Source organism: Podarcis cretensis (genome assembly GCF_951804945.1).
Source record: "Podarcis cretensis genome assembly, chromosome: 10".
Lineage (NCBI taxonomy): Eukaryota > Metazoa > Chordata > Lepidosauria > Squamata > Lacertidae > Podarcis > Podarcis cretensis.
In genome coordinates, this window is record NC_137179.1 from 8,004,466 (window position 1) to 8,025,589 (window position 21,124).

Sequence of the window (21,124 nt, forward strand, 5' to 3'; positions counted from 1 at the left end):
TAATTAATCTCACTGCTGAGCTGCTGAAGGTGAACGTGTAAAAGGGTCTGGTGTGCTAGCATGCGTGACTCGTGCGAGGTCTTCGTGTGTCCACAAGGATGAGTTCCGGCCTGCTGGTGCAAAAATCTGTCTTGCCGAGAAGGCCATTCCATTACCTCTTTGATGAATCCCTCCCACTCTCTCAAAATGTTCTAGCTCTTTATCCATCCTTTTTGTGTCTCTCCTGGCCATGTCTTTTTGTGATGGACAGAGAGTCGAGGGTGAATGAGGACAGGATGAAAGGAGAGCCCTGCTGGGTCAGGCTGAAGCCCAGGACTCTGTCTTCACAGTGGTCAAACAGATGCAAGCAGGGTTTGAGTGCAAGAAGCCTCTCCCTTCCTGCGGCTTACTGCAACTGGTACTTAAAAGCATTGCCACCTCCAACCGTGGCCAAGTGTCCTTGCATGCTTGCTCATATTAACAGCCTGCTCAGTCAGTCCAATGACCCATGTAGCTGTTAGAATTCCTGCTCCATGATTGCAGTCATGGGATTTTTGTCTTTCACATGATGGTATATGTTTTGACTCCACAGAGTGGGAAGTGATGGAGACAGGATGTTTGTGTTACTGTGTTCCGTGAAGTGGGACTATTGTCCTTTATTCTCTTTTTCTCTTTGCTGTCTGATGTTAGAGAGAGAGGGAGCCAAGTTGCAGTGCTCCGTGTGTGTTTATATGTAAATAAAGTAGATTAGCCAAAATGCTGAGTTTCTGAGGTCTGTCATGCAAGGTGTGCAAACTCTGCAGATCCCTAAGTGTGCCGATGTCTGTCGGCATCGGTCGCTGTGATGTTCGGGCTGAAGAAAGCTTATGAAGCTCCCAAACAATTGACCAGAAGGGAGGGAACATGCCAATTGGGCATGTGTCTCTGCCAGGGTCCTACTCGAGTGTAGGATGAGCTCCTGACAGTAGCATCCTGTTCCTATAGTAGCCAACCAGATACCCGTGGGAGAGTAAAAAGGTAAAGGACCCCTGCAGTGCTGGAGCTTCATGCTCTGGCACTGGGGGGCAGAGAGCAGGTGGGGGTGGGGCTGGTGCACATCCCAGGGGCGTGGTGCACTGCCCGCAGGGTTGTGATGCGCGTCCTGGGGGTGTGACATGCCGCCTGAAGGGGCGTGGCACGCAGTGTGGGCAGGGGGAGCAGCCGTAATGGCACCCCACCGGGATCACGCTGCCAGGGCGGTGCGCTCCCCCACACTTCTCTTCCTCCACCAGTGGACCCCTGGACAGTTAGGCCCAATCAAAGGCAACTATGGGGTTGCGGCACTCATCTCGCTTTCAGGCCAAGAGAGCCAGTGTTTATCCACAGACAGCTTTCGGGTCATGTGGCCAGCATGACAAAACTGCTTCTTGTGCATGGAGGACCATGACAAGTGCCAGAGTGCACGGAAACGCCGTTTACCTTTCCGCCGGAGCAGTACCTATTTATCTACTTGCACTAGTGTGCTTTCGAACTGCTAGGTTGGCAGGAGCTGGGACTGAACAATGGGAGCTCACGCCGTTGCGGGGATTCGAACCGCCGACCTTCTGATCGGCAAGCCCAAGAGGCTCAGTGGTTTAGACCACAGTGCCACCCCCAGGAAACCAAAGAGCAGGACTTGAGCACAAGAGCACATTCCCCTCCTGTGGTTTTCAGCAACTGGTATTCAGAAACCCTGTTTCCTCCAACTGCAGAGGGAGAGCGTAGCCATCATGGCTAGGAGCCATTGATAATTCTCCATGAATTTGTCTAATCCACTTGTAAAGCCATACAAGTTGATGGCCATCACTGCCTCCTGGAGGAGAGTGTGTTCCATCGTTTTAACTATGCACTGCACGAAGAAGGACAGAAAGAGCCAGTGTGGTGTAGTGGTTAAGAGTGGTAGACTCGTAATCTGGTGAACCGGGTTCGCTTCCCCGCTCTTCCACATGCAGCTGCTGGGTGACCTTGGGCCAGTCACACTTCTTTGAAGTCTCTCAGCCTCACTCACCTCAAAGAGTGTTTGTTGTGGGGGAGGAAGGGAAAGGAGATTGTTAGCCGCTTTGAGACTCCTTAGGGTAGTGCTAAAGCGGGATATCAAATCCAAACTACTACTCCTAGAATCATAGAATCATAGAATCATAGAGTTGGAAGAGACCACAAGGGCCATCGAGTCCAACCCCCTGCCAAGCAGGAAACACCATCAGAGCACTCCTGACATATGGTTGTCAAGCCTCTGCTTAAAGACCTCCAAAGAAGGAGACTCCACCACACTCCTTGGCAGCAAATTCCACTGTCAAACAGCTCTTACTGTCAGGAAGTTCTTCCTAATGTTTAGGTGGAATCTTCTTTCTTGTAGTTTGGAACCATTGCTCCGTGTCCGCTTCTCTGGAGCAGCAGAAAACAACCTTTCTCCCTCCTCTATGTGACATCATTTTATATATTTGAACATGGCTATCATATCACCCCTTAACCGCCTCTTCTCCAGGCTAAACATGCCCAGCTCCCTTAGCCATTCCTCATAAGGCATTGTTTCCAGGCCTTTGACCATTTTGGTTGCCCTCCTCTGGACACGTTCCAGTTTGTCAGTGTCCTTCTTGAACTGTGGTGTCCAGCCCTCCTCCTCCTCCTCCTCCTCCTCCTCCTCCTCCTCCTCCTCTTCTTCTTTTATCTGTTCTGAATGTCCAACATGCCATTTCATGTCCACGAGTCTAGTGTTATAAGGGAGGGAGAAAAAAAACCCTCTCTCTCTCCACTGTCTCTATGCTATGTGTAATTTTTAAAACTTTTGTCATGTTGCCCCTTACTATTTCCCTAAACAAAAAAGTCCCAAATTGGCAAAAATGTATAAATCTAAATCAAATAAGTGTTGGAAATGTAAAGAGAAAGAAGGTTCTTTTTATCATATGTGATGGCCTTGTAGTAAGGTTAAAGCTTCTGGGAAATGATATATAATGAAATGAAAAGGATGTTTAAAATAAGGTTTGTAAAAAAAACAACAACAACCCAGAAGCTTTCCTTTTGGGGAATTATAGGGACAGAACTACCCAAACCCAAACTATATGGAAACTTGCTACTACAGCAGCAAGAATGTTACTTGCCTCCAAAATGGAAAGAAGTAGAAGTCCCAGCAAAGGAAGAATGGATCCAAAAACTTATGGAATATGCAGAAATGGTGAAACTTACTGGAAAAAATAAGAAATAAAGACAACAACTTTTTATAAAAGAATGGAAATGGTTTATTGAATATTTACAGATAAATTGTAAACAGATGAGAGCATTGGAAGGGTTATTGTAATAACATGCAGTTCCATAAGAGTAAATATCTAAAGTAGATGAATAAATGAACAAATTAAATTAATCTGGATATGCAGAAGATATTAAAAATAAATTTAAGGAGCTGCAGAAAGAGTGGGGAGGAAGTCAAGTTTTGAAATGTTAAAATGACTGTGAAATTATTGAAATGTATAAACCTGAAAATTATAATGTTTTTAAAAACAGTCCCAAACACTGCAACCTTTATTCATAGCAGACTTGTACCATCCCCTTGACCTTTCTGGTGGCCCTTTTCAGAACCTTTTCCAAATAACTAACTCTGTTATCTGTCGATGCTAAGTTTTCTTTCATGTGTCAGTTGCTGATGGTTTTTTGGATTCTTTATTTATCTTTTCACTTGGCCTGGCCTAGGCAGCCATTCTCACACCTTCAGATAGAAGGCTGTTCTCAAGCAGCCCTTTAAATAGAGGACTGTCTTCTGTAAAACAGAACTCATGGCCCCTCTGCACTTCCAATATCCCGTGCACATTCATCTGACCTTTATTTTTTTTAATCGATTTTCTTTTTCTAATCATGAAAGGGCATTGCCGTTTGAGCTTCGGGTAGCAACTACATCACTTCTTCCTTGCACTGGGAAAGAGTTGATGGCCACCTCAGGCACTACCTTTCCTCATACAGTGGTGCCCCGCAAGACGAATGCCTCGCAAGACGAAAAACGCGCTAGACGAAAGAGTTTTCCGTTTTTTGAGTCGTTCCGCAAGACGAATTTCCCTATGGGCTTGCTTCGCAAGACGAAACGTCTTGCGAGTTCTTGCGAGTTCTTGCAAGTTTGTTTCCTTTTTCTTAAAGCCGCTAAGCTGCGAAGCCGTTAATAGCCGCTAAGCCGCTAAGCCGCTAATAGCTGTCCTTTGCAAGTCGAAAAAACCGCAAGACAAAGAGACTCGCGGAACGGATTAATTTCGTCTTGCGAGGCACCACTGTACCTTCAAATGCGAAGGAACAGTTGCTGTAGGCAGTGGTGGACCATGGCACCTCAATTTCAGTGCCACCCTGTGCGATGCCAAAATCCAGAGGACCCCCCCCCTCTTGCCTTCCATTGGATGCTGTGGTTATCATGACCCAGAAGATTGATGCCCAGTGTGATTGCACCAATCTCTCTCCCCTGATCTGCCTTTGCTGTGAGATATGTGGGTCCCCCACCACTGCTTCATGCTGATCAGCGATGCAATCCAATAGACCCAACTGAAACTGAAATTGAAATACTTTATTGTCACTTGTACAACTTGTATACAGTGAGATTAAACGAGCACCCCCCACTCAGCTCTCTTAGTCTCAATTCCCCTCGTTTACTGACGCACACCCACCAAACCCGAAAGTCAGTTGCCCTGTTGTTATCTTTCCATTCAGCAGATATTCTTCACGATATGGCAATCCGACATTCTGACTTCTGTCTGCCTTTGAAAAATAAATGTTGTTGTTGTTGTTGTTTAGTCGTTTAGTCGTGTCCGACTCTTCGTGACCCCATGGACCAGAGAACGCCAGGCACTCCTGTCCTCCACTGCCCCCCACAGCTTGGTCAGACTCATGCTGGTAACCTCGAAAACACTATCCAACCATCTCATCCTCTGTCGCCCCCTTCTCCTTGTGCCCTCCATCTTTCCCAACATCAGGGTCTTCTCCAGGGAGTCTTCTCTTCTCATGAGGTGGCCAAAGTATTGGAGCCTCAGCTTCACAATCTGTCCTTCCAGTGAGCACTCAGGGCTGATTTCCTTCAGAATGGAGAGGTTTGATCTTCTTGCAGTCCATGGGACTCTCAAGAGTCTCCTCCAGCACCATAATTCAAAAGCATCAATTCTTCGGCGATCAGCCTTCTTTATGGTCCAGCTCTCACTTCCATACATCACTACTGGGAAAACCATAGCTTTAACTATACGGACCTTTGTTGGCAAGGTTATGTCTCTACTTCTCAAGATGCTGTCTAGGCCTGTCATTGCCCTTCTCCCAAGAAGCAGGCGTCTTTTAATTTCGTGGCTGCTGTCACCATCTGCAGTGATCATGGAGCCCAAGAAAGTAAAATCTCTCACTGCCTCCATTTCTTCCCCTTCTATTTGCCAGGAGGTGATGGGACCAGTAGCCATGATCTTCGTTTTTTTGATGTTGAGCTTCAGACCATATTTTGCACTCTCCTCTTTCACCCTCAATAAAAGGTTCTTTAATTCCTCCTCACTTTCTGCCATCAAGGTTGTGTCATCTGCATATCTGAGGTTGTTGATATTTCTTCCGGCAATCTTAATTCCAGCTAGGGATTCATCCAGCCCAGCCTTTCGCATGATGAATTCTGCATATAAGTTAAATAAGCAGGGAGACAAAATGCAGCCTTGTCGTACTCCTTTCCCAATTTTGAACCAGTCAGTTGTTCCATATCCAGTTCTAACTGTAGCTTCTTGTCCCACATAGAGATTTCTCAGGAGACAGATGAGGTGATCAGGCACTCCCATTTCTTTAAGAACTTGCCATAGTTTGCCATGGTCGACACAGTCAAAGGCTTTTGCATAGTCAATGAAGCAGAAGTAAATGTCTTTCTGGAACTCTCTAGCTTTCTCCATAATCCAGCACATGTTTGCAATTTGGTCTCTGGTTCCTCTGCCTCTTCTAAATCCAGCTTGCACTTCTGGGAGTTCTCGGTCCACATACTGCTTGAGCCTTCCTTGTAGAATTTTAAGCATAACCTTGCTAGCGTGAGAAATTAGTGCAATTGTGCGATAGTTGGAGCATTCTTTGGCACTGCCCTTCTTTGGGATTGGGATGTAGACTGATCTTCTCCAATCTTCTGGCCACTGCTGAGTTTTCCAAACTTGCTGGCATATTGAGTGTAGCACCTTAACAGCATCATCTTTTAAAATTTTAAATAGTTCAGCTGGAATACCATCACTTCCACTGGCCTTGTTATTTGCAGTGCTTTCTAAGGCCCATTTGACTTCACTCTCCAGGATGTCTGGCTCAAGGTCAGCAACCACACTACCTGGGGTATATGAGACATCCGTTTCTTTCTGGTATAATTCCTCTGTGTATTCTTGCCACCTCTTCTTGATGTCTTATGCTTCTGTTAGGTCCTTTCCACTTTTGTCCTTTATTATGGAAATCTTTGTGCGAAATGTTCCTTTCATATCTCCAATTTTCTTGAACAGATCTCTGGTTCTTCCCATTCTATTGCTTTCCTCTATTTCTTTGCATTGCTTGTTTAAGAAGGTCTTCTTGTCTCTCCTTGCTATTCTTTGGAAATCTGCATTCAATTTCCTGTATGTTTCACGATCTCCCTTGCATTTTGCTTGCCTTCTCTCCCCCGCTATTTGTAAGGCCTCATTGGACAGCCACTTTGCTTTCTTGCATTTCCTTTTCATTGGGATGGTTTTCGTTGCTGCCTCCTGTATAATGTTACGAGCCTCCATCCATAGTTCTTCAGGCACTCTGTCCACCAAATCTAAATCCTTAAACCTGTTCCTCACTTCCACTGTGTATTCATAGGGGATTTGACTTAGATTGTATCTTACCGGCCCAGTGGTTTTTCCTACTTTCTTCAGTTTAAGCTTGAATTTTGCTATAAGAAGCTGATGATCTGAGCCACAGTCAGCTCCAGGTCTTGTTTTTGCTGACTGTATAGAGCTTCTCCATCTTTGGCTGCAGAGAATATAATCAATCTGATTTCTATGCTGCCCATCTGGTGATGTCCATGTGTAGAGTCGTCTCTTGTGTTGTTGGAAAAGCGTGTTTGTGATGACCAGCTTGTTCTCTTGACAGAACTCTATTAGCCTTTGCCCTGCTTCGTTTTGATCTCCAAGGCCAAACTTGCCAGTTGTTCCTTTTATCTCTTGACTCCCTACTTTAGCATTCCAATCCCCTATAATGAGAAGAACATCCTTCTTTGGTGTCACTTCTATAAGGTGTTGTAAGTCTTCATAGAATTGGTCAATTTCAGTTTCTTCAGCACCAGTAGTTGGTGCATAAACTTGGATTACTGTGATGTTAAAAGGTCTGCCTTGGATTCGTATCGAGATCATTCTATCATTTTTGAGATTGCAACCCAGTACAGCTTTTGCCACTCTTTTGTTGACTATGAGGGCCACTCCATTTCTTTTACGGGTTTCTTGCCCACAGTAGTAGATATGATGGTCATCCGAACTGAATTCACCCATTCCCGTCCATTTTAGTTCACTGATGCCCAGGATGTCAATATTTATTCTTGCCATCTCATTTTTGACCACCTCCAACTTACCCATGTTCATGGTTCTTACATTCCAGGTTCCTATGCAATATTTTTCTTTACAGCATTGGACTTTCCTTTCGCTTCCAGGCATATCCGCAACTGAGCGTCCTTTCGGCTTTGGCCCAGCCGCTTCATCAGCTCTGGATCTACTTGTACTTGCCCTCCGCTCTTCCCCAGTAGCATGTTGGACGCCTTCCGACCTGAGGGGCTCATCTTCCAGCGTCATAACTTTTATATGCCTGTTGTCTTTGTCCATGGAGTTTTCTTGGCAGGGATACTTGAGTGGCTTGCCGATTCCTCCTCCAGGTGGATCACGTTTGGTCAAAACTCTCCACTATGACCTGTTCATCTTGGGTGCCCTGCTCGGCATAGTTCATAGCTTCTCTGAGTTCTTCAAGCCCCTTCGCCACGGCAAGGCAGTGATCCATGAAGGGGAAAAAATAAATAAATGCCCCCAAATAGCAGAGCTAGTTATTTTTCAAAACATCATCACCATGAATCCTGGCCTGTCAGTTCATAGCTCATGTCCTGTAACATTTCTTGGAAAGTACCCATAAGGCACAGGTGTATTCTCCGGCAATCGGTCACTCATTGCTGTTTGGAGGTTTAGTGCTGACGGGATTCAATGGTGCTTCATCAGGGAGCTGCTTCTGCCCCTCCGTGTCAGTTAAAAAACGGCCTCACTCTGCTGACACAGGGATCCTCAGGGGAAAACGTGGCAATGACTGATGACATCGCGTTTGTCCAGCCAGTAGTATTTTTATACCCCCCCTGGGCAAAACGGACCTTTTCTGACCGACGAGGGAGCTTCAGGGATGGCAGATGTTATCTGGAAAGCCATTTCAAAGAAAGCTGGGACTAGACAATTGTGGGTGGAGGGAGCTAATATGATGGGGGGGTGGAATAAAGAAATGGTGGTGTCAGGGTACTGCCATCGGAACAGGGTAAGGAATCAGAGGGGCAGCTGGGTTACAGGGAACCTCCGAAAATCTTGCGGAGCAGTTCCTCTTCCTGTGGTGAGGAAAGAAGAAGAAGAAGAAGAGTTTGGATTTGATATCCCGCCTTTCACTCTCCTTCAGGAGTCTCAAAGTGGCTAACATTCTCCTTTCCCTTCCTCCCCCACAACAAACACTCTGTGAGGTGAGTGGGGCTGAGAGACTTCAGAGAAGTGTGACTGGCCCAAGGTCACCCAGAAGCTGCATGTGGAGGAGCAGGGAAGCGAACCCGGTTCACCAGATTACTAGTCCACCGCTCTTAACCACTACACCACACTACACCACACCTCCAGTGGGAAGAGGGGAAAGGACCAGAGGATGCTGCTGGGAGCCTCAGCAGGAGGGAAGCATGCCCCTGCGCAGAGGGGTAAAACACAAAGGAAGGAAGGAAAAGCCTGGGGGAGACGAAGCTCTTATGTTGGGGGAGGTCCCGGAAACAACCACTCCCAGATTCTGCTAGCGATTGAGGCAGACATGAACTTGTGGCTCTGCACTGAAAATAGTTTTGCACCAAAATAAAACCTGTAAAAGACAGGTTGGAGTCCTGAATGGTTACTCACCAGCAACCACTATTGCCATCTGACAGGTGGCATGGATTGGGGGAAGGGAGAGGAATAATTACCATTTGCCAAAATGAACTGGTACTGTAAAGGTTAAGAATAAGCAGCACAGTGGTACCTCGGGTTAAGAACTTAATTCGTTCTGGAGGTCTGTTCTTAACCTGAAACTGTTCTTAACCTGAAGCACCACTTTAGCTAATGGGGCCTCCTCGCTGCTGCCACGCTGCCGGAGCGTGATTTCTGTTCTCATCCTGAAGCAAAGTTCTTAACCTGAGGTACTATTTCTGGGTTAGCAGAACCTGAAGCATATGTAACCTGAAGCGTATGTAACCCGAGGTACCACTGCATTTGTGTTTGTGAAAGGAATCACAAAATCACAGTGTTGCAAACAGTCAGGTTTCTTGTTTTTGCAGGTCTCCACCTGCAACTTACCTTCATGTGCCCTTTGGGAAAACTAGTTGCCCCAAGTGAGTTTATGTTATAAACAAGGAAGCATTACACAAACCTTTTGCTGCATGCAATTGTATGGATGTGGGAAATGCCAGAATACTCTGGCACTGGTTCCTCGACTTCAGAGGAATCTCCTCATCAGTGACCTTGGAACTGCTCTCTGGTTGGTTTCATCCTTGGGGAATAACAGAAGGAAACACAACTTTGTGCAGATTGGAAACGTGTGTGAGTGGAGTTGCATGACTCGTTGGAATCCCTCTGAATCCAACTGAGCTGCTTTTCGGTGACAGCAATTACGCCCTTAACAGGAATCCGAGTGCCCTGAAAGGCACGGCTCTTCTGTGTAACCTTGACTCTGCAAAGGCGACTTTATTTACCTGCTCTCCTCTCCTTGTGGCACCTCCGGGAAATCAGACGAGGAGCCTTCCCTTGAAGTCATGCAACTTGATTCTTCGAAATGTCATTGCCAGGAGTGCTGGCGTGTGGTGGAGGTGTCCCACTGGACCAGAGAAAGCTCCATGATCATCGCAGCGTGGGAGGAAGCATTTTTAGCACCAAGAGGCTCGGGCTGGAAATGGGTCAGTTGTGGGAGAATGGCTGTAAACGTGCCCATAGAAAGCTACCTTTTCCTTAATAGTGGGGAGAAATCATTTGAACCTAGAGGGTGCCTGTTCATCAGTGGTGGCATGATTTTTAACACACAAAGTGATTTGTAAACCCTTGCCATAATAATAATAATAATAATAATAATAATAATAATAATAATTTATTATTTGTACCCTGCCCATCTGGCTGTGTTTCCCCAGCCACTCTGGGCAGCTTCCAACAAAAACCAAAAATACACTAAAATGACACGCGTTAAAAACTTCCCTGAACAGGCCTGCCTTCAGATGACTTCTGAATGTCAGGTAGTTGTTTATCTCTTTGACATCTGATGGGAGGGCGTTCTACAGGGTGGGTGCCACTACCAAGAAGGCCCTCTGCCTGGTTCCCTGTAGCTTTGCTTCTTGCAATGAGGGAACCACCAGAAGGCCCTCGGCGCTGGACCTCAGCGTCCGGGCAGAACGATGGGGGTGGAGACGCTCCTTCAGGTATACTGGGCCGAAGCCGTTTAGGGCTTTAAAGGTCAACACCAACACTTTGAATTGTGCTCGGAAATGTACTGGGAGCCAATGTAGGTCTTTCAAGACCAGCGTTATGTGGTCTTGGCGGCTGCCTCTAGTCACCAGTCTAGCTGCCGCATTCTGGATTAGCTGTAGTTTCCGGGTCACCTTCAAAGGTAGCTCCACGTAGAGCGCATTGCAGTAGTCCAAGCGGGAGATAACTAGAGCATGCACCACTCTGGCGAGACAGTCTGCAAGCAGGTAGGGTCTCAGCCTGTGTACCAGGTGGAGCTGGTAGACAGCTGCCCTGGACACAGAATTGACCTGCGCCTCCATGGACAGCTGTGAGTCTAAAATGACTTCCAGGCTACACACCTGGTCCTTTAGGGGCACAGTTACCCCATTCAGGATCAGGGAGTTCTCCACACAAGCCCACCCCCTGTCCCCCAAGAACAGTATTTCTGTCTTGTCAGGATTCAGCCTCAATCCATTAACCACCATCCATCCTCCAACTGCCTCCAGGCACTCACACAGGACCTTCACCGCCTTTGCTGGTTCTAATTCGAAAGAGAGGTACCTTGGAACCTTATGCAATCTTTTGTGTTCCATCTACTGCTTTAGTTTAATTATCGGGGACCACAGTTCTTTAATGATCAGGGACCACAGTTCATTTATCTAGGACCACAGAGAGAGCCTCTTTGGTGGTCGAACTTAGGAATGGCAAGAAAATCGTTTCGGTTAACGTATAAAGGCAAACCTAACTAATTCGTCCTTTCCAAAACAATATGAGAACCAAAACATGGCTGTCCTTCAAAATTTTGCAGCGCAGACTGACAGCCAAGTACTGTGTATGGAAATGCATATATTAGGGTAAAGTGTGCAGGAAGATGCATGTTGTATCAGGGGAAATCGCTTTGCAAAAATGTGCATATAATGCAAAATTGCATACAAATATGTGCATGCTAAGAGATATTTGCTGGTGAGTTTTCATTAGGACTTTAAAAAATAACAACATGTAAATTGATGTGGAGAAGTGGAAGAAGCTGAAATGGGTGTAGTCACCCATTACTGGGCTTCTCCCAAGAGAGGCTCATCTTGTCTCATCTTACTGGTTTTCCACCAAATGGTGAAAACTTGCCATAGATATAGATCTACAGAAGCCTTTGATCACCTGTTTCCTTATTCTGCTGCTGACTTTATTGTTCCCAGTTTTAACGAGAGCATTTAATATGCGTTCTATTTCACAATGGCCTTTTTTATAATGTTTCTGAATTTTATGCATGGTGCACTGTTAATTTTTATTGTTGTTCGTTACCTTGAACTTCTTGAAAAGGCAGGGGATGTGCGTTTGTTAAACATGAATACAAATGAACAAGCCATTTACTGAACCAGACCCTTGGTTGATTTAGCTTAGCGTTGTGTGCTATGAATGGAAGCAGCTCTCCAAAGCCATTTACCACTGCTATTTATTGCATTTTTATCCCAGTTTTCCCACCAAGGAGTTCAAGGTGGTGTGAATTGTTCCCTCGCTTATTTAATCCCCACAACAACCCTGTGAGGTAGGTCAGGCTGAGAAGCAGCGAATGGCCCAAGGTCACCCAGTGAGCTTCGTGGTTGAGTGGGGATTTGAACCCAAGTCTCCCAGGTACTTAGTCCAACACTCTAACCACTCTCCCGATATGCCCCACGGAGGACCTTAAGGTCCATAAATAGCAACACCCTTGAGGTCCCGGGCCCTAAGGAAGTCAGATTAGCCTCAACCAGAGCCAGGGCCTTTTCAGCACTGGCTCCGGCCTGGTGGAACGCTCTGCCTCATGAGACCAGGGCCCTGCAGGATCTGATTTATTTCCGCAGGGCCTGTAAGACAGAGTTATTCTGCCCGGCCTTTGGCTTGGAATCAACTTGGCTGCATTTTAATGTTGTATTTTAATCTTGTTTTTAAGTTGTATTTCAATCAATTGTTTTTATACCTGGTGTTAGCCGTCCTGAGCCCGGTCTTGGCTGGGGAGGGCAGGGTATAAATAATTTATTATTATCATTATCATTATCATGCTGGCTTTTCTAGAGTGAACCATGAACTCAGTATGTACTCTTGGGCGAGTCACACTCCCTCTTCACACTCACCTGAGTCAACTTGGAATACCTAGACCCATCTTACAGAGTTGTTGGGTGCCTCTCCTGGTGTGCCCCACAGAGGACCTTAAGGTCCACAAATGACAACAGGTCCCAGGTCGCAAGGTGGTTAGATGAGTCTCAACTAGGGCCAGGGCCTTTTCAGTACTGGCCCCGACTTGGTGGAACGCTCTGTCACAAGAGACTAGGGCCCTGCGGGACTTGACATCTTTCCACAGGGCCTGCAAGACAGAACTGTTCCACCTGGCCTTTGATTTGGACTCAGTCTGACCCTTATGTTACCCTCCCCTTATGGTCTTGATTTATCGGCTATTTTAAAATGAAGCTGCATTTTAAATTGTATTTTAACTTGTATTTTAAATTGGTTTGTTTTTTCCTTCCTCTTTCCCCCCTATTATGTTTTTACTGTGATTTTATTGGTGTTATCCACCCTGAGCCTAGCTCTGGCTGGGGAGGATGGGGTATAAATAATCTTTTATTATTGTTGTTGTTGTTGTTATTTAGTCGTTTAGTCATGTCCGACTCTTCGTGACCCCATGAACCAGAGCACGCCAGGCACTCCTGTCTTCCACTGCCTCCTGCAGTTTGGTCAAACTCATGCTGGTAGCTTCGAGAACACTATCCAACCATCTCGTTCTCTGTCGTCCCCTTCTCCTTGTGCCCTCCATCTTTCCCAACATCAGGGTCTTTTCCAGGGAGTCTTCTCTTCTCATGAGGTGGCCAAAGTCTTGGAGCCTCAGCTTCACGATCTGTCCTTCCAGTGAGCACTCAGGGCTGATTTCCTTAAGAATGGATACGTTTGATCTTCTTGCAGTCCATGGGACTCTCAAGAGTCTCCTCCAGCACCAGAATTCAAAAGCATCCATTGTTCGGCGATCAGCCTTCTTTATGGTCCAGCTCTCACTTCCATACATCACTACTGGGAAAACCATAGCTTTAAGTATACGGACCTTTGTTGGCAAGGTGATGTCTCTGCTTTTTAAGATGCTGTCTATGTTTATCATTGCTTTTCTCCAAGAAGCAGGTGTCTTTATTATTATTATTATTATTATTATTATTATTATTATTATTACTATTACTACTGGACGGTATACATGAATAGGTTTTGAGTCTCCAAGGCTACACGATACTGTCTGGAATTGCAAACCGAAAGCAAACTCAGCATGACTCTTCTCCCCTTGTCGTCCACAGCTCACCCGAGTGCCGGTGGAGTCCTGCGGACAGTACAAAAGCTGCAGCGAGTGCCTGGGCTCGGGGGACCCCCACTGCGGATGGTGTGTGCTCCACAACGCGTAAGTGTGTGGGTCGCAGGGTCAAAGCATGGTTGGGGGCACGGCAGGGGCAGCAGGCCCCAGGGCTTCCGTCCCATTTCCTTCCTCCCCAACCTCACATTTTCTCACTGCCGGCTGTGACACAGAACAAAGCTGCAAATGGACACAGCAGCCGTCCCCGGTGGGACGAAGGCAGTCGTTCAGAAAGGCAGCCTGAGAGTTCCAGCTTAAGAATGAGAGAGGCAGGGTTGCTTTCTGAAGATGGGGAAATGTGTCCTTTGGTAAAATTTAAAGGACAAAAACAATTGTCACGGCAAAAGTCAGGGAACCTGTCCCCTGCTTCTTCTCACTGACAGAAAAAAGACAGTCAAGGAACTGAGAAATCGCGCAAAACAAATGAAATACCGTGAAAATCCTTGAAATGAGACTAGAAATATGATCTTGTGGGAAAAAACTAAGAAAAATCAACTAAGAAAAATCAAAAAGCTTAAGGAAAAAAGTTAGAACAACCTAAAATTGCACAAGGGACGCGGGTGGCGCTGTGGGTTAAACCATAGAGCCTAGGACTTGCCAATCAAAAGGTCGGCGGTTCGAATCCCCGTGATGGGGTGAGCTCCCGTTGCTCAGTCCCAGCTCCTGCCAACCTAGCAGTTCAAAAGCACATCAAAGTGCAAGTAGATAAAGAGGTACCGCTCTGGCGGGAAGGTAAACGGCGATTCCGTGTGCTGCTCTGGTTTGCCAGAAGCAGCTTAGTCCTGCTGGCCACATGACCCGGAACCGGAAGCTGTACGCCAGGTCCCTCGGCCAGTAAAGCGAGATGAACGCTGCAACCCCAGAGTTGGTCACGACTGGACCCTAATGGTCAGGGGTCCCTTTACCTTTACCTTTTAAAATTGAACAAAGCCTTGACGGGATGCCAGCTACAAACCTCGTTTCACTGAACTATTCAGTTTCCTCAGAAGGAAATAGAAAAATAATAAACTTTAAATCCCCAAAATTTCAAAAAAATGGTATAACCCCACAAAATTCTGATGTATTATAATCCTAGCTCGACCTAGATAAAGCAAAGTGCAGTAATAAAGACTAGAAGACTCAAAAGTACAGTTACTAATACTGAATTTACAAGAAAGGTGTGAAAACCTAAATGGCAAGTTTTAAACACAGCCCAACTTGAAGGAAGGAAAGCACAGTAATAGAAAGTTGAGGACTCAACTTGTGAAAATTCTAGTGTTGCCTTTACCAAAAGGTTTAAAAACCTAAATGGCACAAATTCAAAGAAGGGAATACAAGATAAGCTGCTTTTAAACAAAAACTGAAGAACAGGGCTGAAACGCTCTGCTCACTGAGCCCAAACAAAAGGCATTCTGTGTGGTGCCTTTGAGACTAAGGGACCATCTATCCTATAGACTTAAGCTGGTCTATTAATTAAAATAATTACCGTATTTTTCGCTCTATAAGACACACCAGACCACAAGACGCACCTAGTTTTTGGAGGAGGAAAACAAGAAAAAAAAATTCTGAATCTCAGAAGCCAGAACAGCAAGAGGGATCGCTGCGCAGTGAAAGCAGCAATCCCTCTTGCTGTTCTGGCTTCTGGGATAGCTGCGCAGCCTGCATTCGCTCCATAAGACGCACACACATTTCCCATTACTTTTTAGGAGGGAAAAAGTGAGTCTTCTAGAGCAAAAAATACGGTAATTTCCTTCACGGCGGACCCCTTTTCCTGCAGCATAGGCTGCTGTCTGCTTGTAGCTCACTAAGATCTGTATTGCTTAAGTGGATCTGGGGGGAGGTGGTGGGCAAGGGAGCGGGGAGCTGCCTCGCAGCAGCGACATCGCATTTGTGGGCTGCCTGAGCCTCTGATGCATCGAGGCAGTCCAGCAGAGCCCCCCTAAGATGCCAAACCAGGCCTGGAGATAGAATTTGCTCTGCACTCCGAGCCTTGATGGAAACATATGCTGCTGCTTTTGCTCTCTCTGCGTGGAGTCTCCGGGACTGATGTCCAGAAGAGCAATTTGCAGCTTACACTGTTTCAAAGGCTACCCCAGGGCGCCAGTAGTCAATGCAAAAGCAGCCGTGAGACGGCGGTAGCTGAGCGCTGGAGAGAGCTTTGGCTATTGGATGCATTGCTTTCCTTTCCTGGCACCCTCCTCTGCTTGAGAGACTGACTTCTCTTTCCAAGGGGCGGCCTGGCATGGATCAGGGAATTGATTTCTGCGACTCTTCTGTCCTAACCTTACAGGGGGGAATTTGATTCCGTGTGTGCAGAGGGGAGAGAGAGAGAGAAGGCAGCTTGGAAAATAAGGGGGCATTGATTGGGTTTTACGTGGCAAAGAAGGGGATCTGGGAAAAGCGGGCCATCAAAGCTTCAGAGTGCAATATCTTTTGCCTGCATCTAATTCTCAGGTGCTCTCCTCCATCTCCTCTCACTGCCTCCCACCGCCCAACACACACACAGAAACACACACACACACACACTGCATCCAAAGCCTCAGAGGCCACGATACAGGGGCCTCTTTAACCTGCAATGTCTGGCTTGGAGGGTGCAAATCGGAAAGATGTCCAATTAGCTGCCATGGAGGTCTCCGAGGGAGGAGAGGGGAGGCAAGAAAGGAAACCTGACTGAAAAGTTAATAGCTGCCTTAGGAAAGAGAGAGAGAAGGAAGGAACAAGACTCTGCCTAGGCAAACGTGGTGAGCAATGTCTGAACACATGGTCACAGCAATGCCATGGGACTGGATGGGCATTTTCTTGGTAAGGAATTCAGAATCTGGTGCCCAGCAGGGTACCATTTTGCCAGCGGCATAGTGTAGGTTGTCAGCACCTGGGGCAAGGCAAGTAATTTGCGCCCCCTAACCTGGGGCAAGGCAAGTAATTTGCGCCCCTAACCCCTAACCTGCCACCGCTGCCAGCTTCTTCTTGCTGCTGCCTGGGCTGGGGTATTTACGCTAAGGTAGCCACGGCGGTGGCGGCGGGTCCGTGTCAGGTGATCTGAGGCGAGTTGCCGCTGGCGCTGCCACCCAAACGACGCTGCTTGCCCGGAGGAGGAGGAGGGCAGAGAGGCGAGGAAAATGCAACATGGCCCAGCAGCAGCGGTGGCGGTGGGGCTGTGAGGAGGGACTGCCTGGCGCGCCCTCCGCAGCCCTGATGCGCAGGGACCACGGTGAGCGCTGAGAGCCACTGCCTGCCGGACGCCTTCAGCCCAGACGTGTGCACAGCTCGTCGGTTCCGCGAGACATGGGGCTCTGCTACAGCCTACCCCCGAGGCTCTTCGGCGACTCTGGAGGCGGCAAGTGCGCCCCCCCAGATGTTGTGCCCGGTGCAGCTGACCCCCCCTGCACCCCCACGCTACGCCACTGCATTTTGCTGCCTGCCAGCTACACTCCTCTGCTTCCTCTTTTGAAGACCTCTGTGTACAAGGCCCAATTCCTGGAGGGTCTTGTCATACCTGGAAGACTGCGGTTTGCCTTCAAGCTGCGACCATGTTACCATGTTACCCCTTGGCACTTGATAGCTGTGTTTTTAGATTCCTCCTAAGTCTCCTTCTTGACCTCCGCAGTCACTGGCTTGGCCAGAGAGAGTATCTTGTCTTCTCTTGCCACTGCTGTTGGCCCAGCAACTGAGGACTGTGATGTCACAATTCTCTGTGACATCACAGCTCACCAGCCAATGGCATCCACCAATCAGGTGTCCTACATCCTAGAGCATCCTTTGTTAAGCTGAAGGTAAAATGTGCTTCCCTTAAAAGCAAAATCAGTGAGGACGCAGAGCTCAGGCAATAAACAGCCTAGGGGAAGACATTATAAGGAAACTCCTCCCACGGGGATTTCAGATCAGGGAATGTGGACACCTGGGGAGGCTGATCACCAACCTGGATGGCTTTAAAAGAGGATTAGATTAATTCATGGAGGATAGGGCGATTGATGGCTGCTAGCCATGATGGAGGATGTGCTGTGCCTCAACCCTGCACCTGTTGTAAGCCAGAAAATAGCTTATCTCCTGAGTTTACGCCAATAACACTCAGGAAATTGTAGGGTATTTTTTGGCTCAGTGCTACTCCTGGAAGATCTATGCTGATGAAGCCTGTTTGGTTGGAGAGTATGCATTTCACATCTCCTAGCTTTCCAAGAGCTTCTTAGCAAACTTTCCTCAAAGGGGAGGAAAACTCCATTGAAGCCGCTGATCTCCTCAGATTATTTTGTCGGTCTGGGAGGAGGGAAGGTTTTAATTTTACCCTTTCAACTTTTCCCTTCCCTTCTGCTGCCTTGGCCATGGAAATAAATATTGTCTGGTCTCGGCGGGTAACTCAATCCCGCCATTCACAGGCAGGTCCTCATCGATCGACCTCCGCTTTACCTTTCTTGGTGAAAGTCTTGCGAGCCGCTAAGCGGGGCCTCAGGTAATCCAAGCTGCCTTCAGAGGCTGTGATAAAAATCAGGCTCTTTGAAAGCCTTTCTCCCTTGCCTTTCTGAATGCCACTCTGCCTTGGCAACTTACTTTGAAGGCTGCTGCAGGAGGATGCAGCCCTCCTCTGATCCTGGCAAGCTGAACTTGGGGGAGACTCGTGGCAATTCGTGCATTTTTAATTACCTGATCTCGGTGGCTCTAAAAGAGAATTAGACAACTTCTTGCGGGAGAGGGCTAAAACTGCTTACTTGCCACAGTGGTTATGCTGGAGGCAGCAATGCTTTTGAATACGATATGACAACGATACGATAATCTTTATTGTCATTGTCCCATACAGAACAATGAAATTGAAAAAGTCTACATCAAACATTCAAAAACCCACAAGCCTGCTATCCCAGCCTGGTTAGCCCCTAAAAACTCCATAATTGAATACAATATACTCACATAAAGACTACCTTAAAGTTAAAGGGACCCGTGATCATTAGGTCCAGTCGTGACCGACTCTGGGGTTGCAGCACTCATCTCGCTTTATTGGCCGAGGGATCTGGCATACAGCTTCCGGGTCATGTGGCCAGCATGACTAAGCCTCTTCTGGCAAACCAAAGCAGCGCACGGAAACACTGTTTACCTTCCCACCGGAGTTGTACCTATTTATCTACTTGCACTTTGACGTGCTTTCGAACTGCTAGGTTGGCAGGAGCAGGGACTGAGCAACGGGGGCTCACCCTGTTGCAGGGATTTGAACTGCCAACTTTCTGATCGGCAAGTCCTAAGCTCTGTGGTTTAACCCACAGCGCCACCCGCGTCCCAAAGACTACCTTACACTGCATTTAAAACCAAAATTGCATTTGGATAGAAACTGTTTCTCAGGCGGCTAGTCCTAGTCTTTATAACCGTGTACCTTCTTCCAGAAGGCAGAAGCTGAAAGAGATCATTTCCGGGGTGCGCACTATCCTGCGCTATCTCTGCAGCTTTCTTATGGCACCTGGAAGCATAGATTTGATCCAAGGTGGGAAGAGTGCACCTAATTATACAGGTTGCTAGAAACCACAGGAAAGGGGTGAGATCTTGTGCTCAGATCCTGCATGCGGTTTTCTGAGAGGCATATGGCTGGCCATTGTGAGAACATGATGCTGGACTCTATGGGCCCCCTCTTTGGCCTGATCCAGCAGCCTCTTCTTATGTTCTTAATTCTTTATGTTAGGGGCTTTTGCATTGAATTTGGGCATGGAAATCCACCAGTTAATTCCGCTTTACTTTTCATTTGTCAGAAACCTACTTGCATGGCAAGGTCCCGACCCTCCCCCCCCCGGTAGTTGAAATAATAATAGTAATAATAATAATAATAATAATAATAATAATAATAATTAATAATAGTTTATTTATACCCCACCCTCCCCGGCCAGAGCCAGGCTCAGGGCGGCTAACACCAGTAAAATTACAGTAAAAACATAAAAGGGGATTTAAAATACAGGTTAAAATGCAGCCTCATTTTAAAAGTAGCCCGTATATCAAAACCATAAGGGGAGGGAAACATAAGGGTCAGACTGAGTCCAAATCAAAGGCCAGGCAGAACAGCTCTGTCTTGCAGGCCTTGCGGAAAGATGTCAAGTCCCGCAGGGCCCTAGTCTCTTGCGACAGAGCGTTCCACCAAGTCGGGGCCACTACTGAAAAGGCCCTGGCCCTAACTGAGACCAGTCTAACTACCTTGCGACTTGGGACCTCCAAAGTGTTGCCATTTGTAGACCTTAAGGAGCATACCAGGAGAGGCGGTCCTATTTTAAGCAAATTGTTTCTTTCTGGTCCAGGAATACAACAAACTGTGCAGGCATTGCCCCGTCTTGTGTTTCATAGAATTGTAAAGTTGGAAGTGAACCCGTGGGTCGTGGTCCAAGCACCTGCAATGCATAGCAGTCCCACAGTTTCAGACATCATCATCATCACTTGAAAGATGTCAAGTCCCGCAGGAGAGCCCGCAACCCCACCTCCTCCTTAAGGCAGAAGTGGCTTTCCCAAAAATTGCAGTGGATGAACTTGAGATGAAGATGTTGTGGAGAACTGAATAAATTTCCTTATTCAGCCTCTCTGTAACATGATTTGTAAGCCAAAAGCCTGAGCCGTTTTAGGCATATCTCCTCCAGGCAAACGATCTGTTTGCTTTCTGCTTGCCTGACTATTTGAGTTGCTTCCCTTTCTCTCCCCCTCCTTCTCCTTTCTCGTATTCCTTTTTGGATGTGCCAAATTCAACACCGTTTTCTTAAGAGGCCCACATTGCAGCATAAAATTTGATTTCATGCGATTCATTATTTGCACCTCCAGACAACCAAAGACGAGCTCAAAGCCACTTGCAACAAGAAGAATTCATCGACCAATAAAAGCACCTTCCGAAACAAAGTAAATATGCAATAACAGTATAGTTGGCAATGAAACACTTTGGGCTGGCCCTGTCTTTCTGCAGCCCCAGAAATGGGAGACCTGGATGTGAGACAGTGTCTCTGCTGGCGATCCCATAGAATTCTTGCCAGTCAGATGTAGACAGTGCAGAACTAACGAGACCAATGGCTTGGCAACAGATAACATACCCTCCAACATTTTTCAAATAAAATAAGGACAGCGTATTCCATAATATTAATAATTTTATTATTTATACCCCACCCATCCGACTGGTTTG

The 21,124-nt window shown here is 46.9% G+C and overlaps 1 protein-coding gene across 2 annotated transcripts in view; it reads left to right on the plus strand.

Moving 5' to 3' along the window:
• Window positions 1–21,124, plus strand: part of PLXNA4 (plexin A4) — a 630,666-nt gene that overhangs the window by 413,094 nt on the left and 196,448 nt on the right. For both annotated transcript variants that reach the window (XM_079992126.1, XM_079992127.1), the window contains one exon: window positions 13,967–14,067. In XM_079992126.1, the coding sequence (XP_079848252.1) occupies window positions 13,967–14,067 (101 nt within the window). The remainder of the gene's footprint in view (window positions 1–13,966; window positions 14,068–21,124) is intronic.